The following is a 21582-nucleotide window of genomic DNA, read 5'->3' on the forward strand; positions in this document are numbered from 1 at the left end:
GTATGGCAGGCATGACTACATTTTATTTGAATTACTCTTAACAGTGTGTACGCTACATTCACTGTTCATTCACTGTTTGGTTCATATCATTTCACATTCTTTGCTGTTCGGTTTCTCACTTCTTCTCTGGTTCAACGGCAACTGTGGGACAACAGGACAGATGATGAGTGTTAGGTTTTGTTGTTACAAGCTCAAATGTAAAGCCAAAAATGTTATATGTAAGAATCCTCGTCATATCCAATTTCAAACAATGTAATTCTGCGCAGCTGCCATTGTAAACACAATGAACTTTTAGCTTTAAAAGGGGAATGTGTAAGAATTTATTTTGAAAATCATTCAAAAGTTAAAGGTGCACTATGTAAGAATTGGCCACCTGTTAAATTCATACTTCAACATATAGGTGGCAGTATATCGCCAGAGTAACTGCTAACCGTATTCTGTTTACACATCCATGACTGTAGCTATTGTTATCTTGTTAGCACTGATAGCCATGTAGCTAGACATCTCTGTGACACAGTATGTAGCTTTCTTTTACACAACTTCAAAAGTGTTATTTCATCATATTCTGCAGAATTCTTTAATTTTTCATGTTGATGGTTTATGTATTATAGTGCAGTGATTTCTAAGGAAGTCAGCATGCTAATCAGCAAGCCCTGGCCCATCCTGGTCAAAAGCTCCTGTGCTAGCGTGTAAACACTATCACCCACCTGGTCCCAAAGCTCCCAGTCTGGACTGCGAGCTGCCATTCCAACTGAGCCAATTAGCTAAGGGCAGCAGTTTAGCAGTTACTCTGCTCATTGAACAGTGACTAGTTCTTACATAACGCACCTGAATGTGCTTAAGTGTGTCCTGTAATCAAAACGTACCACCTATTAATCATCTGTGTTTTGCACAACAAAAGAGACTCACCTGGCTCTCTAATCACCTCCTCCACTCTGTTCTTACCTCGGACGTTCAGCTGGCACTCCACTTCGTCCTTGCCCAGGTCGTTGACAGCCATGCAGGAGTATTTGCCTCCGTCAAAGGTGCTTGGCCTGCGAATGTTTAGGGTCAACACTCCCTGGTTGTTCTGCATCAGGTACTTAGGATCCTCACCGATGATCATCTTGTTCTTCATCCAGACAATCTTAGGCTTTAATTAAAAACAATCTCATTAATAAACAAATGAGTAATAGATTAAATTAAGTATTTTTATAACTGTCGGTAAATCTGCACACAAGTTGCTCTTAAAGCCAACTTCAGACTTTTATTTCTTTATGACAACTGGCAGCCTCCACCAGTGAATCATGCTCCACAGGCTACTTTAACATGCATGTTTACCCTGGGGAAGCCTCGGACAGCACAGCTGATGGCAGTGCTGTATCCAGCCACCACAGATCTGTCAACCAGAGGCTGAGTAAACTTGGGCGAACAGGACACGTCCTTCTCCTTGTAGGGGCTTCGTTTTAACTCCAGGCCTATGGAGAAGTGTGGGAGGGCAGGAAAACGTAGTCAACACTCATAAATCAGAGCAGAAATGTGAAGTATACTCGATATCTCCAGTAATGTGTGGAAAAAAAACATTCCAACACACACATACACATATATATTGTACTGTACATATTAGCATGTGCTCTCACCTGTCTTGGCAATGACAGCTGTGTTCTTGCTTAAGCGCGGCTCGTCGCTCAGGCCGCAGAGGTTTTCACTGTAGACGCGGAACATGTATTCGTTGCCCATGATCAGATCCGAAGCCGTGCAGTTTGGCCGTCTGTTGTGCTCATAAACAGTGAACCATTCCTTGAGGGACAAAATTGGAGCTTTTGCATTAAAAAGACAAAGATCACAAATGGAGCAAACACTGGCTGGAGGTTATCTCAGCATTATTGTTGAGACTGCTGCACCTAAGTGGACATTTTGACAGGTTACCATTGGGACGATCTTGGTGTCAAACACCATCCCTCTTCCCTCACTCACCTTCGTCTTCATGTCTGCCTTCTGGATGGTATATCCAGTGATCTCACAGTTGCCATCATCCTTCGGGGGCTCCCACTCCAGTGCTGCATTGAAGCCCCAGAGTTCTATCACTCTCACGTTCACAGGAGGTCCAGGCTTGTCTGAACAGATCACACGTCAGATAGTCAGTACATTTCAGCCATTAAACTGAGATACACTTTTCAGATTTTCTAACCCTGACTTGAACAAATTTTCCCTTCCACATGCCACAGTCACAATTTCACATGTCATTTGAATGTTTTAACTTGTCAAAAGAAAATAATGTCACACATGAACTGGACATTTGATTGATTTGTGATTTTTTTCTTTTTATGTCTGAATAAAAATGACTACATTTCAAATTTATTTCCACATGTGAATTACATACATTCAAATATGGAGGCTTTTCTCCATATGTAGAGTAGATTTTCCACACATGAAATCAGGTGAAATTTGCTTTTTAACATGTACATTTAATATTTTCACACATTTTCACATGTGAACTAAAATTTTAATATGTGTAAAGAAATCAAAGGTCATATTGATAACATTTTTATGTAGACTAATCTACAGACGTAATATTTTCATTTTTATGAGCAACATTAACGTTTGCTAACTAGTAATAGCAATGTTAGCCAGTGCAACAACTGGCAACTTGAAGGGGGCAGATGATTTGAATAACTGCAGTGTTATGATGTAACTGCCATGTTATCAGTGTTATCAGTAACACATTTAATGCCACATGTAAACTGGACTTTAGTTACTTTTACTTTAATTTTTTTAACTGATAATTTAAAAAAAAAAAAAATTGTCTCAATGTACGTATCCACTATCACAGTTTCATGGTGATGTCTTTGTTAAAATGTCTTCCCTAATCAGCTGGTGTCTTGCCTGAATAGTTCTCACTGACACTGACATGTATAGAGACAACATTACAGCACAAGCAGCAATGGATGTTTCAAGCTGCAGAGATGACCATACCAACAATCCTGATGTCAATAGTGGCTCTGTCCTCCATGTTCTCAATCTGTAGCACCAGCTCATATTTCCCAGAGTGCTCTCTCTCTGCTGAGCGGATGAAGAGGATGCTGTCTACGTTTGAGCTACGGACGTTGACCATCTTGGGGTCAATGGGTTGGCCATCCTTGTACCAAGTTGCGACAGGGCGTGGCTTACCCTGCAAGACACAAAAATGATCCATTGCTCAGGATAAAAGGGAATTGCTTCTCTAAAGTGATTAACAGCACAAGATGAAAAAAAAATCTATTTTGTTTTTAAGTAGTAGATGATAACTTTAATGTGCCTGCTGATATGACTCTTATGGTCTCTATCAAGCCACTTGTCAAATTCATACTCAAAACAACAAGGGGCAGCATCTAATTAGAGTAACCACTATCTGCTATTAAATGTAGCTGCCATTAGCTAGTTAGCTTAGTTTGCAGTGCAGCTAGTGGTCCAGACTGTAAACTTGGAGCATCGGGGGAGAGTTGAAATGCTAAAAATGAAGATTTCTAAGATAGTCTTAGTTAATTTTTCAATATTGTCAACTAAAATTCTTACATATTGCACCTTTCATAAGCATCTTATAAAAGACTTAAGGACATTACCACCTATCCACAAATGTTTATTACAAGGACCTTAGTTTAAAGTGTTACCATAGAGTCTGCCCTTTTCTGACAGAGTGTCTCACTAAAGTTGGGTGGGTCATGAAAAGGGCAACCCATTACAATGAATAATAAGTGCAAAGGGGTTTACACAACTTTTCCCCATCTGCAGTAGTAACTCCCCAACAACTATAAATGGAGTTCCTCCTTTAAAGACATAATGCCTATATTTGTTAAACTGTCTCACAGCACCCTCCCAAATGCCCAAATGTTCTTCCAGCTCACTGTTGTGAGACTTAATTCACAGTTCCAAAAGCCTCCAACATCTTTGGGCATAATGTTGCACTCTAGGTTTTCTTCCTACAGTTATTTACTGTTATATTTATATTATATTTTTGCACACATTAACAAAGCCTTTCAAAAACGGTAGCACAGGTTCATTTCTAACCTGGAATGGGACGACCAAGTTGACCTTTTCTCCTACTTTCCTGATGTACTTTGTTCTCAGCTCACGTGGGAGGCGGATCTTAGGATATTCTGAAGCAGGAAAACACATCTCATTAAGTATTACGCGATAACAGAATTAGGCGCTTGTCTCCACAAACCAAAAAAAAAGCTAAAGCGCTATAACTGAATATGACAAGAATTATGCGAACATGTGCTCGTTGACTCACGTCTGTCCACAGCTCCACCTGACTGACTCACCCATGATCTCACGGATGGTGACGGGCTGTGCCAGTGTAGCGGGAGCACTGCGTCCAGCGATGTTTACCGCCACCACCCTGAAGTTGATCTTCTCTCCCACAGGGAGGCCACGCACCACAAATCCTTGCCTCTCACAAAGTTCCTGGTTTGCCACCACCCACTCGGTGCCTAAAATAAAAGAGAAGTCCATGCAGTATATGACAGAGAGTGGGACCTGATTCTTGGTTATTATGTTTTGTTATTGGGAGTCTGAACTGCGACACTCCAGCTATCAAACAAATGCTGCTAAACTGTCCATAAATTTTCAAACTGTTATAATGGAAACACAATGTTTGGCCTCATCACCTCCTTCCTTGCAGTATTCAATGACATAGCCATCCAGGCCCCCAGCTCCAATCCTCTCTGGGGCAAGCCACTTCAGGGTGCACGTGCTGTCCGTTACGTCATGCACCGACAGACGTGTTGGCTCGCTAGTCGGGGCTTGAGGGGTAGCAGAAAGAGAGAGATTCAAAAGAACCAGTAGGTTGACCAAAGATGGACAAGGCACAAAGGGAGAAGCAGGGAAGGATGGTGTTGAGATGGCTGTGATGCGTACCAATGGGCATGAAGGGTTTGGAGCTGATACTTGGCTGAGACATGCCGATGCTGTTGATCGCAAACACCCTCATCTCGTACAGAACACCTTCAATCATCCTCTTAGCCTCGTATGTGGTCGATTGGTATACATCAAAGTTGAGCTTTGTCCATCTGCTAGAGCCTTTCTTCTTCCTCTCCATGAGGTAACCTGATAGAGGAGAACAGAGAATGCATAAATAAGAGTAAAATAAGTATTTAAGACACATATTAAGCAAAGCAATTGGATTACTATTTCATATATCCAGACCATTAAACATAAAAAGGTTAAAAGAAAATCCATCCTTTACCTTTGAGCGCTGCACCGCCATCAAATGCAGGAGGATCCCAAACGATAGTGGCAGTTTCCTCTCCCACTCCTGTGCATTTCACATTCTCCGGGGGGTCAGGCACATCTAAAAAAAGATTACAGTTACATTTAAAATACAAAACACAAATTTTAGTGTAGAGAAATTTGGTGACTTAAAGGGGCAATATCTAAGAATTTAAGAGCTGAAGTCCTTCGAAAAGCCATCAAAATTGTCAAAATAATGTGAGTAAATAGCAGATTTGACATTATAATGTCTATGTATAGTGTTGCAGAAATATATAATGAAGCATGCAAACCAGCTAACGTTGGTGTAAACATTAACACTCTCCTGGTCCCTGAGCTCCCAGTCCAAGCTGCTTGGTGCATGGCTAAATGAGCTAATGAGCTGGGGCAGCTACTGTTAGCAGCAGTTACCGTTTACTCTGATGATGTGCTGCCATTTATTTGTTCCAAGTATGAATTTGACAGGTTGCCAATTCATGCATATTGCACCTTTAACTACATGTTATCTGCTGACAATATACAGAGATCTTCACTTACCCACAATCTTCACAAACAGCATGGCCTTGTCCTCTCCAGCAGGGTTGGTGACGCAGATGGTGTAGTTGCCCTCATCCTCCCTCTCTGCACTCTCTATGACGAAGCAGCTCAGGTCTTTCCTTGACTCCACCCTCACACGGCCCTCAGTGCTTGTAACTGCCTAATAAACAGGAAATTGCAGCATCGGAGAAGCATGAATTACCCAGCACTAGTAACGCAAATTGAACACGTTATTACCTCTACCAAGTAATGTGGACTTATGATTTTAAGTTGTTAAAATATTTTAGCTCATACAGCTTAAATGTACAAGTCTTTAGTTTTGTGGTAATCCTGATGTTTTTAAAAGTAAAATCTACAGTGGACCTTCACAAAGTAAGCTCATAAGAGAAGGTTCACGGCTAGCCACAGAGGCATCTGAGTTGACCAGTCGGTAGCACTTGGGATCACATAGGTAGCTAAAGCATAAAGTACCTAAAGCAGCACCATACTGATGTGGCATTGGGCAAAATAGGACGCATGGAGCTGCCTCACTTGGGCACAAACATATCCTGTTTCCAAAAAAGGGCACTTTCTGACCATCAAAATCAGACAGTCTGATGCAGTTTCCCTTCATCCCTGCACCACTAACTGCCTGTGCGCACAAATAATCTCATTGCCTGGGTCAAATCTCAACTGAACAGCAGTTTTTTTTTTTTCTGGTGATGTAGCGCTTAACTAAAGCCCAGTAAAAGAGACAAAGAAGCAGAAGAGATAGTGAGCACTGAAAAAGGTTTGCTAGTTAACCTGCTGACTTACCAAGATCATGTACCATGAACATGTTTAACATGATTTCCTCCTGTCAGATTTAATTGTAACAGAAAGTGGATAAATTGTTGTGTCCATACCTGATCTCCTTTTGACCAAACACAAGTGGGTGCTGGCTCTCCTGTGATCTCCACATCCAGACGGAGCTTGTTGCCCGCCACCACAATGATGGTGTTTTGGGAGACCATGTTTCCAGTGGTGTCCAGGTGGATCTTTGGAGGATCTGGTTAATGGGTAATGACAGAGAGAGAGAAAGAGAGAGAGAGAGTGTGTGTGTGTGTGTGTGTGTGTGTGTGTGTGTGTGTGTGTGTGTGTGTGTGTGTGTGTGTGGAAGTGGGTTTGGGATATGAACTATGCATAAAAGAGTTATTTGTTTTTATGAACTGAGGTGATTCACCCACCTTGTCTAGGCACATAGTCAATCTTGATTTCTGTTTTGAGAGAGAAAAAAATATGTTTTTTTATACAGGATGCTGACTGTAAAAGCTTTCATTCTTGTACATCAGTAATTATTGTGTGTTTCTCACCCAAAAAGTTCAGTTTGGCAGAAAGTGACAGAGCGTATCCGTCAGGAACAAACGTGTAGTCTCCAGCATCCTCTGGCTTCACATTATCAATAATCAGCCGATGAAATCTTTTAAAAAAAGCAACAGAAATGATGTGATGTGTTGAAAACATCTGCCTCGTGAATATAAAGACAGAAAGAATAGGTAAACATATATAAATTTGTTCCTATATCCTTGTACCTTCCGATGTGAGTCATTTTGATGCGATCGCTCGGCAAGACCTCCACTCCATCTTTGTACCACTTTCCTGTGACCTTGTCATCAGACACCTCACATTTGAACATAGCCTGGTCTGTGGCCCTGACTGTCAGATCAGCAATGTCCTGCAACACCTCCAGTTGTTTTTCTAAACAAGACATTGGAAACCAAGAGCTCAGCTCAGGCAGGAGAGACAGTGTGTGAAGGTAGGGGGAGAGGGAGGAAAAGGTTCATGATGGCAACGTCTTGACACCCGCTGCCATGGGCTGTTAGTTTCTTTGTAAAGAGAAGCATTAAGTCTTTGGATCAGCGCTTCAATTACGCTGCATCCTCAGCACTGAGCAGCACATATTTAAATGACAGAAAACAAAGACTAAATACAGTAAATGTATATAAAATATAGTCTGTGCACTGGATTAGAATTCTCTCTTTAACTAATCTTAAATAAACATATTCATAGTTAATTAATATTTTGGAATGTTTTATAAACTATTAAGTCAGAAAAAAAAAACTGAGCAAGTATACAGGATTTTTCAGTGGTACCTTCCACCTCCAGCTCTCCCTTGGTATGACCCCCATTTGTCCAAGCATGATACATTCCAATGTCGTCCAGCGTAGCCTCGTGGATGATGAGTGTGTGCTTCTTTCCGTCCTTCTTGATGCGATACTTGGAATCCTTTTCTTTGTGCAGCTCTACATCCTCAAAGTACCTGGAAAAGAATATAGAATGAGCTTATCTCCTTGAAACACACTCACCTCTAAATACAAAATAGTAACAGTGAGCATGATTTGGATGGAAATAATGTCACATTTCCACCATTCAGTGACTGCTAAAAATGCTTTGTGACATAGGAAAAGACTTGGCATTAATCAAAGGGAGAAATGTACAGGATGCTATGTTTTCATCTATATGAAGTCTTTCAACACCTGTGAATATCTATATACTGTTTTGATTTGTACTGATTGCTCCTAATACATGCTAACTGATACTAATTAACTTGCTCTTTCAAACATCATTTACACAGTCTTTCAACCCAAACACAGGAAGTTCCAGATCTCCTAAAACAAACAAATAGGAGTGTACATGGTAGGGTAGAGCAGAAAAAAACACATATGGTAGTCAATGGAGAGAGACAAATCATTTTTAATCCTGTTTGATCAAAAGTGGCCGATGTGATGCTGGTGAGTGTTTGAGGGCTGTTGGAATAGTTGTTTGATGTCAAAGCTTGTCGTCAAATGTGACCTCCATAAATGTGTGATGTGAGAACCAAGTAACTTTATGAACTATTGTTATATGATAAAGTTTTAGACTGACAACTAGCCATAGTTAACCCTAACTTTTATCTCTGCAGGGAAGCACAGGCCATAGCCTGAAGGTTGATTGAGTCTACATAACTAAATGACTGATATACTTACCACATGACGTGGGCGCCCTCCTCTGACACCTCAATCTCAAACTCCACTCTCTCGCCAACAACCACGTGATAGTCATCCATCAGCTTGGTGATGGTCACAGGGGGCTCTGGGCAGAGCAGTGAGGGATGTTGTGTCATGCCACGAGGTTTACAAATTCACATTAATAATGTCTGTGGCCTAAAAGTAAACAAAAAGATGCTGCACCTTTGACAAACACCTCTGTGAAACACTTGTCTTCGCCAACCACGCACTCATATGCAGCATCATCAGCCAGGGTCGCCTTATTGATGGTAAGTGTTCTGACATTCCCAGCTGACTCCATGACATACCTTGAGAAGTGACAGACACAAAAAAGTTCAAACAATTACTGAGGTATTTGTTTATCAAGCTGCTGACTGTTGGCTTAGCAAAAACGTCTTAAAATTATGATATTAAAAACTCCTTTTAACTTTGGTTTCATCTGATTTTGACAACTATTTTGAAAGACAGGATTTTTGTCCCAAAAATTGTTTTTATGCATTATTTTTCTCAGATTCAAACTAAGGAGTGAGAGGTGTTTATCCAGGGGATCTTGGTTTACAAGAGGCATAACATGCATTTGCAGTGCGATGTGCCTCACCCTCCGGGAGGCTCCTTATGACTGGCTAAAAATAAAATGTGTTGATGTCAGCATGGTTCCAGAGTATGACTTTGTGTCATTGATAATTTTAGCCTGATATTTATACAACGCTGCCTATCAAGCCATCTGAGACTGTTTAACAGCCTAATTAAGCAAAAGATTCAACATGGAGCTTAGCAAGGTGGAAAACCTATAACCAACAATGACTGGCATCTGTGTAAAGGCTACAGCCAGGGGTCAAACAGTATCTCATGTGTTGTATTAGAAGTTTTGTTTTTAGTTTTTGTTTTTGTTTCTTAAAGAAAACTGACTTATTCAGGGTAACCTCACCTTTTCACACATGTACTGGCTGAAATCAACAGTTATTGCTATAGCGTTACAAGCTTGTACATAAACAGATACTTATATTCTGTGGAAGGAACTCAGAATGCAAACTGATTTTAAGAAAATCCACTGATTACAGTCATCACAGAAATGCTGAATATTTATTATTTATGTATCTTTATTTATACTATTTATTCATACTATTTACCACTTTAATTTACTTTTACTTTCATCTTTAATACCTAAATGCATCTTATATCTGATGCCGTAAGACCTTTACTCAAGTGCTATTTTCATATCATTTATTGGTACTCAAGTTTTACGTATTTTATTATATTTTTGGGTGCTCCTGGGCTGGATGTGATCCTCGGGTCACTAACTGAATAGGCCTTCTATATGTTTTATGTGACACTCATATGACATTTTAGTTTTCCACTTTATAATACACTGATGATTATTTCAGATGGCCGTGTGTGGTTGTAGCATAGCATTTTTTTCATTTCTATATTTCTACCTGCCGTGAGGAGGATGTCTGAATATTTGGGGTATATAGTCTACCCAATGCATATATAGTAATTATGGTGTGCGTTCATGTGTTTGTGCTTTTTGGGATATACTTGGCTGAGGGTTTGATCTCCTGGCCATTCTTCAACCATTTGACCTGGACATCAGGGTCGACCACCTCACACCTCAGGACAATCTTCTTGCCTTTCTCCACCGAGTAGCAAGATTCAAGCCTCTTAAGGAAAGCTGGAGTTGAAGGCAGAAAGGGAGAATTAAAGAATGTGCAACTCATCAGGTTCTACTTTCTCAAGTTTCATGATACCCCTTGCTCTTGCCTACTCTTTCCTACTGTCTTACATCTCTGTGTCCCCCGAGGCAAAATCTCGGCTCGTAATTCATGTAATTTATACTTCCAGGGCCCCACTACTTCTTCCCTTTCCTTCACCTCTTGCTTGACCAGACTTACCCTCGCTATGCTTGGGCTCAACGGTTTTCATCTTTTTCAGACGTTTCAGCATGCCCCTCAGGTCAGTGATGCCATACTCAAAGGCGATTTTCTCGTACTCGCTCGGATGGGCATTCTTAAGCAATTCCCACACGTCGATTGGTGGTTCCTCTTTTTGAGGCTTCTTCTTCCTGTTAGTCAAGGAAGAGGGCAAAAGGGACACTGGTGTATTTGGAGTGGAGAGGTAAGTAAACAGTGCTGTGTGGTTGATAATTTTGCAAACCAAATCACACTCAGCTTCTCACTTCTTAGTGGCTTTCAGCAGAGCACTGAAATCCAGATCTCCCTCATCCTCTCCAGCATCCCTGTGTGTATGGAAACAGATGAACAGTATTAAAAAGGCATATAGCATAGGGTAACCAGGTCAAGGCATATCCTCTGACATTAAATTTACTGCACTGCTATATACCCCCTGTGTTGAAAGACACACACACACACACACACACAGTGGAAACCGTATAAATAGTCTACGTATGCTTTTTCCCCTTGTGTATTCGCTCACGCTCACACAGGCTTCTGAGGCATGCTGAAAAGCAAAACCCGGTGCACTTACGCCCTCTTGAAGGCAGACAAAATATCTTCTTGCTCTCCCTGCTGTGCAGCTGTAACAAGAGAAGTTGCAGAGAACGCACATTAGGGCTGGATCAGCTCAAAACATCAGCACGTATGGAATCCCAGCAAGCCAGATTCCATTTCTACTCACCCTCAACAGACACCTCAAAGGTGGAGCTGTCACACTTGTCTTTTGCTGACACCTCACACCTGTAGCCCCCAGCATCTCCAGCGACCACTTTGATGATCTTCATCTCATAAGTATAGATCTTGGGAGGAAAATATTACTTCTTAGGAAGAGGACCAGATCAAAAGGTGCATAAAATGAATGTCTGTGACCATTGCACACCTTAGTGTTTCTGTCGTATGTTTCCTTGAACTGCATATGTTTCCCAGCCTTGCTACCAAGGTCCAGCCACTTGCCCTTCAGCCATTTCATGGTGGGTTTTCTCGTCAGGGTTGTCGAGTCCACCTTGGCAACGAAAGTCACATCCGCTCCTGCCATCCACAAACAACAATTACTTCATATAATATTATGTAATCATAGTTTCCTGTCTGTCCTAACAATAATTCATCCATGTGTGTTTCAAACCTGCAACCGCAACTACACTTGCTGGTGGCTTCTCCACGAAGAGCCCAGTGAGCTCAGTCGACGCCGGCTCTGAAACGTGGGAGTGAGAAAATAGATCACTTACTCTCTTGATTTAAAAAAAAACATTTTTGATGGATTCAGCTAAGACAAGCACTGAAATAAAAAAAACATACAGGAAAACTTAGATTGGCATTGACAACACTCACAGTGTGCAACAAACGGAAGAGCGAAGGACACAGGGAATTTCTGTGTACACACAGTTTATATGACAAATAACACTACATGATAAACCACAGATGCAGAATGACACGTAAACCGTTTCTCCATGAACAACATACTGACGTTAAAAAACAATGTCACATTTACATGCTTAGGTCTTGCTGTGCATGACCAAATGTTCAAATCTAATCAGAGGATAGCATAAAGATATGTATTAAAACAAGCTGCAAAACGCTGTTGGTATAACGTGGTGTCTATGATTCGTTAGTGATCAAAAGCTGTAAAAAATGGCGTTCTACAGTTTGCGCCCAGCATACTGTACTGCCTTCAGCTAGCTAGCATCAGCAACATTAATTATCACCAGCTAGCATTATAAGAATTAACTTTAGCTAGCTGACATTACCAACATTAAAGTTTACTGGCTAACATTAGCAACGTTGGCTAGTTATGGAATGCTACATTTAGTGGCTGATGTTAACAATAACACCTTGAACAAGTTAGACCAGCCAAGCTATTTTCTGTTCAGAAACCCATACATTTATAAATATCACTTCCATCTTTGAGTTCCTTCTATGCTTCCCTGTATGCAGAGTAGCAAAAATAATTACATCAAAGTCATCACAAGCACGATTGTAGTGTTGAAAATAAAAAGTGGCTAATTTCTGTCATCTGGCTAAACTGTCTAAGTTATGGTAAACTCATAACATAGTAAGTAAACCCTGTGTTTCAGCTGAAAGATGTGGGTAAATTAAGTCTATCTGCATTTACAGCATACTCTACTTCAATACAAGTAATCTGACCAGAACTACTCAGTTCACAATACATACTGTACAAGGGCAGGAGAGCAGGCAAGCAAAAGTCACAGTGATACAGAATCACTTAGCGAAGTATCACTAACATATTAAAAGGTGTAGAATGTCTTAATGAACTGACTGTGCCAAGTATAAAATGTCAAGCAAGTGCACCTGCTGACCTCCATATATAAGCCCTTTCTAACCATATCTTAAGACTTATACATAAGACTTAACGTTCAAGGTGCAAATCAGTCAACAGCTCAAACAACACGTCTTTACATTGAGCATCTACATGAAGTCAGATTGTACAGTGCAAAACTCTGCAATCTCTTACCCGGCCTAAAAATAAAGAAAAATCAACCATACCAACAGTCAACCTCTCAAAGAAATATGATCATATCATATATCATACTACACATAGGATGCAAACATCAGCATTTCATAACATTATATTTGCATGCAGTGGATAGTAGCAGTCCGGCACTGTGCCTTTAGCTCATCCTTACCCTCCTCTGCAGGGTTTGTCCCTGATGGGAAAAACAAATATCCCTGCTTAACAAATGGAAGTATAACTGTTCACTGTTATACTGTAACCATAAGTCTGTTAAAAACTCAGCAGGTAAAACAAGGCAATAACAGAATGAATATTCTGTAGAATTATTACATTAACACACCACACAGTGAACAACAATCAAAACAGAATTTTACTCGTGAGATAAGGTCATGGCTGTTATCGATCACAACAGAAAGTAAGCAAATGTGTTGATTACACTTCTAAACCTAGAATACATTGAAATTACCTTGATTACTTCTTTTGGACTGATGTTGCAAGGCTACTTGTCACAAAGGAGTCAATTATTTTTCCCCATAAGCGTGACTTTAAAGACATTTTATTTACTATCTTTCAGTTTTGAGCACTGACAAGTTTCGAATATGAAAGTCTGTATTAAAGTTTGCTGCATTAAGATACCCTCAGGTACAACTTTGGGCAATCTTTTATGTTCTTATGGCATTTAAAGGTTTCCATGGCAGGAATTTTAAAGAAATTGGCAGGAAGTTCCCTCTAACTTTCATTAGAAATACTGTTGCAAGTGCCCCAAAACAGTCTGCAGTTGGCCAAGTGAAGATAATCCCCCCCCACAAACACTACACCCCCAGGGCTCTGGATTTAAACAGCCTTGGTATGATAAGCACTTCCCACACAGAAATTCCACTCTAATAGACACACTGATGGCAAACTCGGCATGATGCAATTCCCTATCTGGAGTCAGGACATGGGATCAAACGAATTTTAAACATGAAAAATCAAACTAAAATCAGTGGTTACTGTGTTTAAAGTAATGAGATCCTCCAACACAGCTCTCATACAGTATGAGTCTTTATTATTCCTGTGCAAGAATATCCAATTTTATAAACTCCAGATGCCAGGAGACAATGTTTGGATCTTCATCAGGATAAAAATGATTTTTCATTTTGTGCATTTGCACACACTTGGGCTTAGAAAAACAGCTTTTTCTTGTCTTTTCAAAGTTCACAGAGTTCACTGAGCAATTGCTGTAAGTATGGAAATTATTGTTTTACTTCATTTTGTGCTCATTTTCCTCTGCCTCAAACCTCCTCTCCTCTTCAATCGTGTTAATTGGAAAAACCCTGCTTTCATAAAACAAAAAGGTAAATGGTCTGTACTTTTGTGCTTGCATGTTCCCACGGCTAAAATCAGATTTGGATGGTCTGTCATATAAACAGGCTGAGATGTGACCAAAGAAACTCACATCTCCTCAGGTTTCCTTCTGAACTTTACTCAGCTGCTGCCCTGGGATTAGGTCATGTGGACAACCAGTTAAAATGTTCAACCATACATCACTTCCCCATGTAAAAATCACCATTTTGCTAAACACAGAATGTTGTGGACAGAGGCTGATGCTCAAGAGACACTGGATAGTGCTCCCACTTTTCCCCTTGTCATGCTCAGCCACTGTGCTTGTCTTTTCTTTCAACTATGTCTTACGGTTCACAGTGAGCTCCGTCTGGAACATCTGCCACACATTCAGAGATGGCTTTTTAATGATGGGCAAAAATGACGATAAGACGTGCACAAATGCTACAAAGAGATAAACTTTAGAGAGGAAGCTATGGTCACATCATAGGACCCATTCCCCGATGAATTTATGGAGGTAACATCCAGGACAGTAACTAAAGTTAATATTTAATAACCTGACCCTGGATGCTTGACCCCTTCTTCACTCAACGGGCTATATTCCAGGGCAAAGTTTCATGGCAAAGCTCTGCAGCCAACCGCCCCAAGATAGCAACCTCGTTGTGAGGACACAAAGCAACCATGCCACCTTTGCAGAGGTCTGCCCACCTCTCCTCTGCACACCCTCGATCCCATCATCCAGGTCTTGCCTCACTGGCCAAAAAGCCTAAAAATAGCAGTCATCAGGTTATGTGCTAATGTCACCACAGAGACCTAACAGAGCAGAGGAAAGCCAACGACTTCTCAGCAACATGTGATAAAATGAACTGCGATCTAATAAAGTATAGTTTGTTTAGATGCCATTTCGGCCTCTGGTGAAGCCTCACTGAGATATCCACGTGGGAGAATAGAAAGACTGTAATGTCATTTTCCCCCTTAAATCAGGAACAGCAGGAACAGGACATTTTACATACCTTTGAAGGTATGTAAAAGGACTTTAAGGAGGCTCCTTAAAGTCTCTGCACTTCCATTTCCCTTCACCCAAGCTACTCAAAATCAGCTCAGATACAGCAGAATGTATCATTCTGGGAGCTGTGCTCTTGAAAGCTGGCGGACCAGAGCAGCTTTACAGCTCCTGGATTTCACTTGAATAACATGAGACATTGTAGTCTGGCATCATCAGACCAATTCATAAATGCGAATTAGTCTGAAATCACTTTCCATTTCCAAAGGTCAGTCATCAGCAGGGGCAGAACAAAATGTATATGTATATAAATTCAATGTGTCAAACCTGCCCCATACTGGATAAACAGTTGTGATTGGCACGGGACAAGTCGGTTGGAAATCCGTCTGAACAAGATAGCGGCCAGATGCATCTGCCAAAGCAAATAAAACATGAGCTCGCCTGATTCGTCTGGTTCCCAGGCTAGAGTTGCGGTACAACCCCAACATTTTTAGACAGTTGACTTATGAATCACACGGCAAGGCTGTGATACATAGCTATGGTTTAGTTAGTAGACCCTCTCCAGGCCTTAGACTTAAGATAAGGGATGAGACATGGCCCAGGATACAGAACTAATGTTTGGAGGCATTTAGTTTGTTGTGCACAGAATGATATCTCGGATGACTTCATGGGTTGAGCTCTTCATGCAGTACAGCAAAACACCGAGTTGAGGAGTTACTATAAAAGTGTCATCACATCAGATGACACTTGGTGTTTTAGCAGCAACAGCTGCCCTTGTTCTACAACCGGCTGTAACACATAAACCACAGCTGTGTTTCTACTCTCATTGTTCAAATTGCCAGAGGGACAAAGGCAAAAGAGAGCTGGCCTCATAGGTCACAGATGGGCAGCACTCTTCACAGGGAGAAACAAACTCTGAATTGCTGATAGAAAATAACCTGCATAATGCATCAGTGAGGTGTGTGGCAGTATCAATAGACACCAGCATGGCACAACAGGGACCCCTTCAGCTAGCTTTATGTTTTCTCTTGAACACAACCAAGGATCTGGTGACTTGTAGGCCTGAGGTGTGGCTTATTCTGATGGTAGCTGCTAGACTCCATGTGAGAAGCTACAAGCTCTTAAAGGGGATTTTTAGCAGGGATTTTCATGGGATCTGGAAGATATGAGTGCTGAAACAAGCAGAGTCACGCTGCATACTTACACATTTTGGATTGTGCTGCTGCAGCTCTATGGTGCAGTTAGAAGAAAATCACCAAGGTGCTAAAGACGGTTTATATAAAACCATGGAAACAAGCTGATTTATCAGTGCTGCCATTTCAGTCCAAATTGAAGTAGTCAATAATAGTAATGATAATTTCAAACAATAAAATAAACCTGGATCCACTTAACACTTCATATATTATGTGACATCTTATCCATCACATAATGCCAACACTCAAACCATACTTTTGGAGGGGCAAAAGTAAATTATCGGCAGACACGTTAACATAAACGTTGATCTTTTCTTACCATCCCCATCGGCTTCTGATTCTGCAGCAGACAAGGAGGCACACTTAACTGAATAAAGCAGCTATGACGCAAATAATCGTCATTGCACCAGAAATTATGTACAAGTTGAAATGGAGACAAACAAACATAAAACAGAAGCACCATGCACTATTACATCTTATTACATTCACAAGTTGAGGTGATTTCCTCTGACATGTTTAGTGTAAACATGTTTCTGCATGCCAAAATAAATACATTAATAAGTTGAATACATGAAGATACATACAACAGGAAAAAGTCACAGAAACCAGAACATAAAATACAGTACTGTATACTGTACATGGTAACACAACAGTAAATTACAAAACTGACCATGTTGCACATAATATAAAACCAAACCAAGCTCAAGTTCACTCATGACATATATACAATATATGTATATATATATATCCAAAGATGGATAACAACACAAGACATTCAACATGAAATATATAATCCTATCATCCATGACACTAATTCATGTATATTTGGAGAAGACAAAATGAATTATGCAGGTCATCTGACACTAGCCTGAAAGATCTTTGAAAGTTCAATACATCAGAGACATGCAGAGGCTAATGCACAGGATTCTGTCTTACCTCCATCTGCTGGGAGTTCATCTAAGGAAAATGAATGACAATTAGCCCATATAGTAATTATTCATTTTTTTCAGTCATAACTGAGGAAGCTGGGGAGAAATGTGATAAAAAAATGAGTATCATTTCCGGACACAAAGAGGTGCCTACCATCGTTCTGTGGCTGCGGATTAGCTGGGCAAATTAAAAAATCATTATCAAGTCACTGAAATTAAAAAGATGATGAGACCTGGACAGTAGTCATTTCGGGAAAACCACAAAGACAAAACATCTCTGATCAATTGCGCTCACTTCACATGCCTACATGTAACAGTCGACAAATGTGGAAAATGCATCCAGTTGCAGTCAGTCAGAGTATATTAAAATCCACACGGATGACTTCTCTTGTCTGCTTCATACACATGTATAACTTCTCTGTAATGCACAATTCCAAAATGCTGAACAACCAAAGAAAAATGAACATCGATTCCCACTGGACTGGTCATTAACACAACAAAACGGAGAGAAACATGGATTCACATGATGCTGCATGACATCACTTCTCAGATCTCTGACACCAGATTGTGACACACAGTACACTGTGGATATGAAATCAGCAACCACATACTGAGTTGTCTCAGCTAACACATGAGACACATGCTGTAGGTTAGCCATGAAATGCAAACACATTGGATCAAAGTTGACAAACTTAAAAAATAGGTAAAATGTGTATTATTTCAGAACACTAAGAGGTGCCTACCATCTTCTTCTGGCTGTGGTACAGCTAGGCAAATAAGAAATCATGGTATAGTCAATGAAAACAGATAGATGATAAGACCTGGACATCTTAAAATTGTGGAAAATCGCAAAAATAAATGAGGCGCTACCATCTACTTCTGCCTGCGGTTTAGCTGGGCAAATAAAACTCATGGTTAACTCATCGAAAAACATAAATACAGAGAGAAAAGTGATATTTGCTCATACATGCCTGCAGTGAAATGTAACACAAAGGTTTAAGTAGAAAAACACAGTTTACAGACGTGGAAACTTCATCTAGTTACAGTCTTTCAGAGTATTTCAAAATTCACACAGATGTTTTCTCTTGTCAGCTAAATATGGATACGGACATATGGATTATCTCTGAGCAATGTGTAAGTCCAACATGCTAAACAACTGAAAATCAACTAAAGGAAACAGAACACTGATTGGACAAATCATCAACACAAAACAAAACATAAAGGAAACACATACTCAAATGATGCTGCGTGACATCACTTCACTGATTTCGGACACTAGATTGTTAAACACAATACTCCGAGGACAATAAATCTTTTACTACACATACAGATGTACAGGCTGTTCACTTTTGATATAAACATCTGTCCTAATTGATCAAATCACAAGTAAACAGCTTTATGCCAATTATTATGGATAGATAGATCTAATAAAATCACACAAGTCAATATCAGCAACAGAATAGATAATGAAGAAATATATTCTTGTATAACGTTTGCTAAATTATCAGAAGGCTAAAATAATTAATTTTTCATAGTAATTTTTACAGTCTCTCATTACTCAGCAATTCAAAACATCAGTTGAAACAGTGTGCTCAAAAAGCTGCTTGATGTTGGGAGCCTCAACACACTGAAGCCGACAGGTCTGTGTAGCGATGTAAACTGAAACTTTTTACGAGGTAAATAAAAACTTAACATATCGCATTTCATGAATGATTTAGAACTTGTCACAGCAAAGTTTCACCTCACTCAACAACTCTTAAAATCATGTGACTTTTAAGAGAGTCGGGGGATGTTGTGGTTGAGTTGACTAGATTCATTACATTGAATCAAATGAAAATCAGACAGCATCTAATCGTTTCTACCTGTTGTCATGGCTTCTCCATCTTAGTTTGCGGAGGATGTCAGTTGAGTAGGTGGCCCTTTGAAGTGGCCCAGGCACGCTTTCGTTGGTAAAAGAATGTGATCGCATACGTTTTAGACCAACTCTGAATGTGATCTGCGCGATCAGATCTCAAACATGTCATCACTGCATCTTGTGATGTGTTCACGCCTGTGCTTACAGCTGCCCACTTGTGATGAGTTCACCCAGAACAGATGTTGATACCATGTCAGAAAAGTAGTTTCAGCTAACACATGCTGTAAGCTAGCAACAAAATGAGAAAGTTAAAAAAAAAAGTTTCTATTTCCAGATACTAAGAGGTGCCTACCATCTTCTTCTGGCTGCGGTACAGCTGGGTAAATAAAAACATTGTTAAGTCACTGAAAACAGAAAGATGATGATTCCTGGACAAAATCACCAAAACAAAACACAAAGTTGCAGATGTTATCTCACACTTTCACATGCCTGCAGTGGAATGTAACACAGAGGTCGTGGTAGGGAAACAGAGGTTACAATTATGGAAAATGCATCCAGTTTCAGTCAGTCAGAGTTTATTAAAATCCACATAGGCGGCTTCGCTTGTCTGCTGCGTACAATAATTATTTCTACAATACAAAGGTCCAACATGCTCAACAACTGAAGGAAACAGAACATTGATTCCTATTAGAGTGGTCAACGGAACAGAAAGAAAACATGGATTGACATTATGCTGCAGGAAATCACTGATTTCTGACACTGCTACACACAATACACTGAGGACTGAAATTCTGTTATGTAGTTTCAGTTGACACATGTGACGTGACATGCTGTGGGCATGTCACTATGAAATGCAAATATGCTGAATCAAAGTGGCAGAATAATTGTATTATCCCTCTTCAGCTGCTTCATGTTGCCTCATACAATGTGATTGACTTATAGGCCTATCTTCTTGACTCGGTAATTGCTCTACTTATTATCTATGTAGCAAAACCACTTGTTCGGTATTATTCAGATAATTACCCTGACTGATTAGTTTAAATGCATTTTTCAGCACTCAGTTCAAGTCAAACCCACTCCATGTCACATATTAACACAATTTAAATGCACTGAGTCACAAAAAAGTGAGATAGAAGAAAAGGAAAATCATTGTCTCTCACCCTCCTCAGTTGGCTCCTCTGGGGCTAAAATTAGTGGATTTTTATTAGAAATAGTGATTGAAAAGTTACACCATGGGAGCCCCAGTGGAAAAACAAATACATCTGACGCACTACAACAGCTGAGCTAGTGGATATTATCAGTCTGTAGACCACACTCAAACATGGCTTGTGAAAACCAAAGTGGTTTTATCACTGTGACGCATGTGTTGTTACATATTCAAGACGTCAGGAATCTGATCATATACACTATGACAGATTTCTGTGGCTAAACATATAGATCATACATTTTGGCATAGGTGCATAAAATAAAGACGCGTCCCTGATACAGAATTAAGATGACAAATGAAGGATTGGTGCGGGCATGTTAGACACTGTCAGAAGTCAGAGCCTGTACGCTTGACACGTGATATGTGAGCAAAAGTGAAAATGTGAGAGCCGTTATCAAGTCGGTGTGCGATAATGTAAGACACACAAAAGGTCACTATGAAAATGGCGTGGAGCAGCTGACTTACCAGCGCCCTCCCCCTCCGGTTTAGCTGAGAGATAGAAACAGAGAGAGAAGATGATTAGAGGAAGGCATCACACATCATGCATATTGAGAGCAAGTATCTTTGAAAAATATCGTTACTGTTCAACTTAATTTGGGTTGTCCTATAAATCTTAAACCATTTTGAGCGATGACAGATCTTGAAGCATGGTATCACAACTTCTTTATGATATTTTACTGCATGTTTGCTATCGATGAGTTTATTTTATTACATGGTATTTCAGAAATGTTTAGAATATATCAAATTTCACGGTAAAGCATGACATTTGATCAGGAGCAAAACTCTATAATACTACCTACCAGGTAAGAGGATACATTTTATGAAATGGCCATCTTTAAAATGTCTAATATGCTGGCACAAATCTTTGAAACTGATATC

The 21582-nt window shown here is 40.1% G+C and overlaps 1 protein-coding gene across 7 annotated transcripts in view; it reads right to left on the minus strand.

Annotated features, from left to right (window-relative positions):
* Window position 1: 1 nt before the first annotated feature.
* The window catches only part of mybpc2b (myosin binding protein Cb), a 36704-nt gene continuing 15123 nt past the window's right edge, over window positions 2-21582 (minus strand). For 2 of the 7 annotated variants that reach the window (XM_037081565.1, XM_037081564.1), the window contains 29 exons: window positions 21169-21192; window positions 20657-20680; window positions 17649-17669; window positions 11847-11915; window positions 11604-11752; window positions 11406-11523; window positions 11256-11304; window positions 10948-11007; window positions 10664-10833; window positions 10311-10443; window positions 8955-9079; window positions 8751-8856; window positions 7878-8044; window positions 7317-7482; window positions 7098-7204; window positions 6972-7001; window positions 6651-6793; window positions 5767-5926; window positions 5207-5311; window positions 4879-5067; window positions 4629-4763; window positions 4284-4451; window positions 4027-4115; window positions 2956-3151; window positions 1957-2096; window positions 1620-1779; window positions 1321-1457; window positions 946-1132; window positions 2-141 (listed from right to left, as the gene is read on the minus strand). In XM_037081565.1, coding sequence (XP_036937460.1) covers window positions 116-141; window positions 946-1132; window positions 1321-1457; window positions 1620-1779; window positions 1957-2096; window positions 2956-3151; window positions 4027-4115; window positions 4284-4451; window positions 4629-4763; window positions 4879-5067; window positions 5207-5311; window positions 5767-5926; window positions 6651-6793; window positions 6972-7001; window positions 7098-7204; window positions 7317-7482; window positions 7878-8044; window positions 8751-8856; window positions 8955-9079; window positions 10311-10443; window positions 10664-10833; window positions 10948-11007; window positions 11256-11304; window positions 11406-11523; window positions 11604-11752; window positions 11847-11915; window positions 17649-17669; window positions 20657-20680; window positions 21169-21192 — 3353 coding nt within the window. In that variant the 3' untranslated portion in view covers window positions 2-115. Of the gene's footprint in view, window positions 142-945; window positions 1133-1320; window positions 1458-1619; window positions 1780-1956; window positions 2097-2955; window positions 3152-4026; window positions 4116-4283; window positions 4452-4628; window positions 4764-4878; window positions 5068-5206; window positions 5312-5766; window positions 5927-6650; window positions 6794-6971; window positions 7002-7097; window positions 7205-7316; window positions 7483-7877; window positions 8045-8750; window positions 8857-8954; window positions 9080-10310; window positions 10444-10663; window positions 10834-10947; window positions 11008-11255; window positions 11305-11405; window positions 11524-11603; window positions 11753-11846; window positions 11916-17031; window positions 17093-17648; window positions 17670-20656; window positions 20681-21168; window positions 21193-21582 lie in introns of those variants that run through there. The other 5 variants (XM_037081570.1, XM_037081569.1, XM_037081566.1 and 2 more) reach the window with 4 other exon arrangements.

The sequence above is a fragment of the Acanthopagrus latus genome, chromosome 20 (genome assembly GCF_904848185.1).
Source record: "Acanthopagrus latus isolate v.2019 chromosome 20, fAcaLat1.1, whole genome shotgun sequence".
Classification (NCBI taxonomy): domain Eukaryota; kingdom Metazoa; phylum Chordata; class Actinopteri; order Spariformes; family Sparidae; genus Acanthopagrus; species Acanthopagrus latus.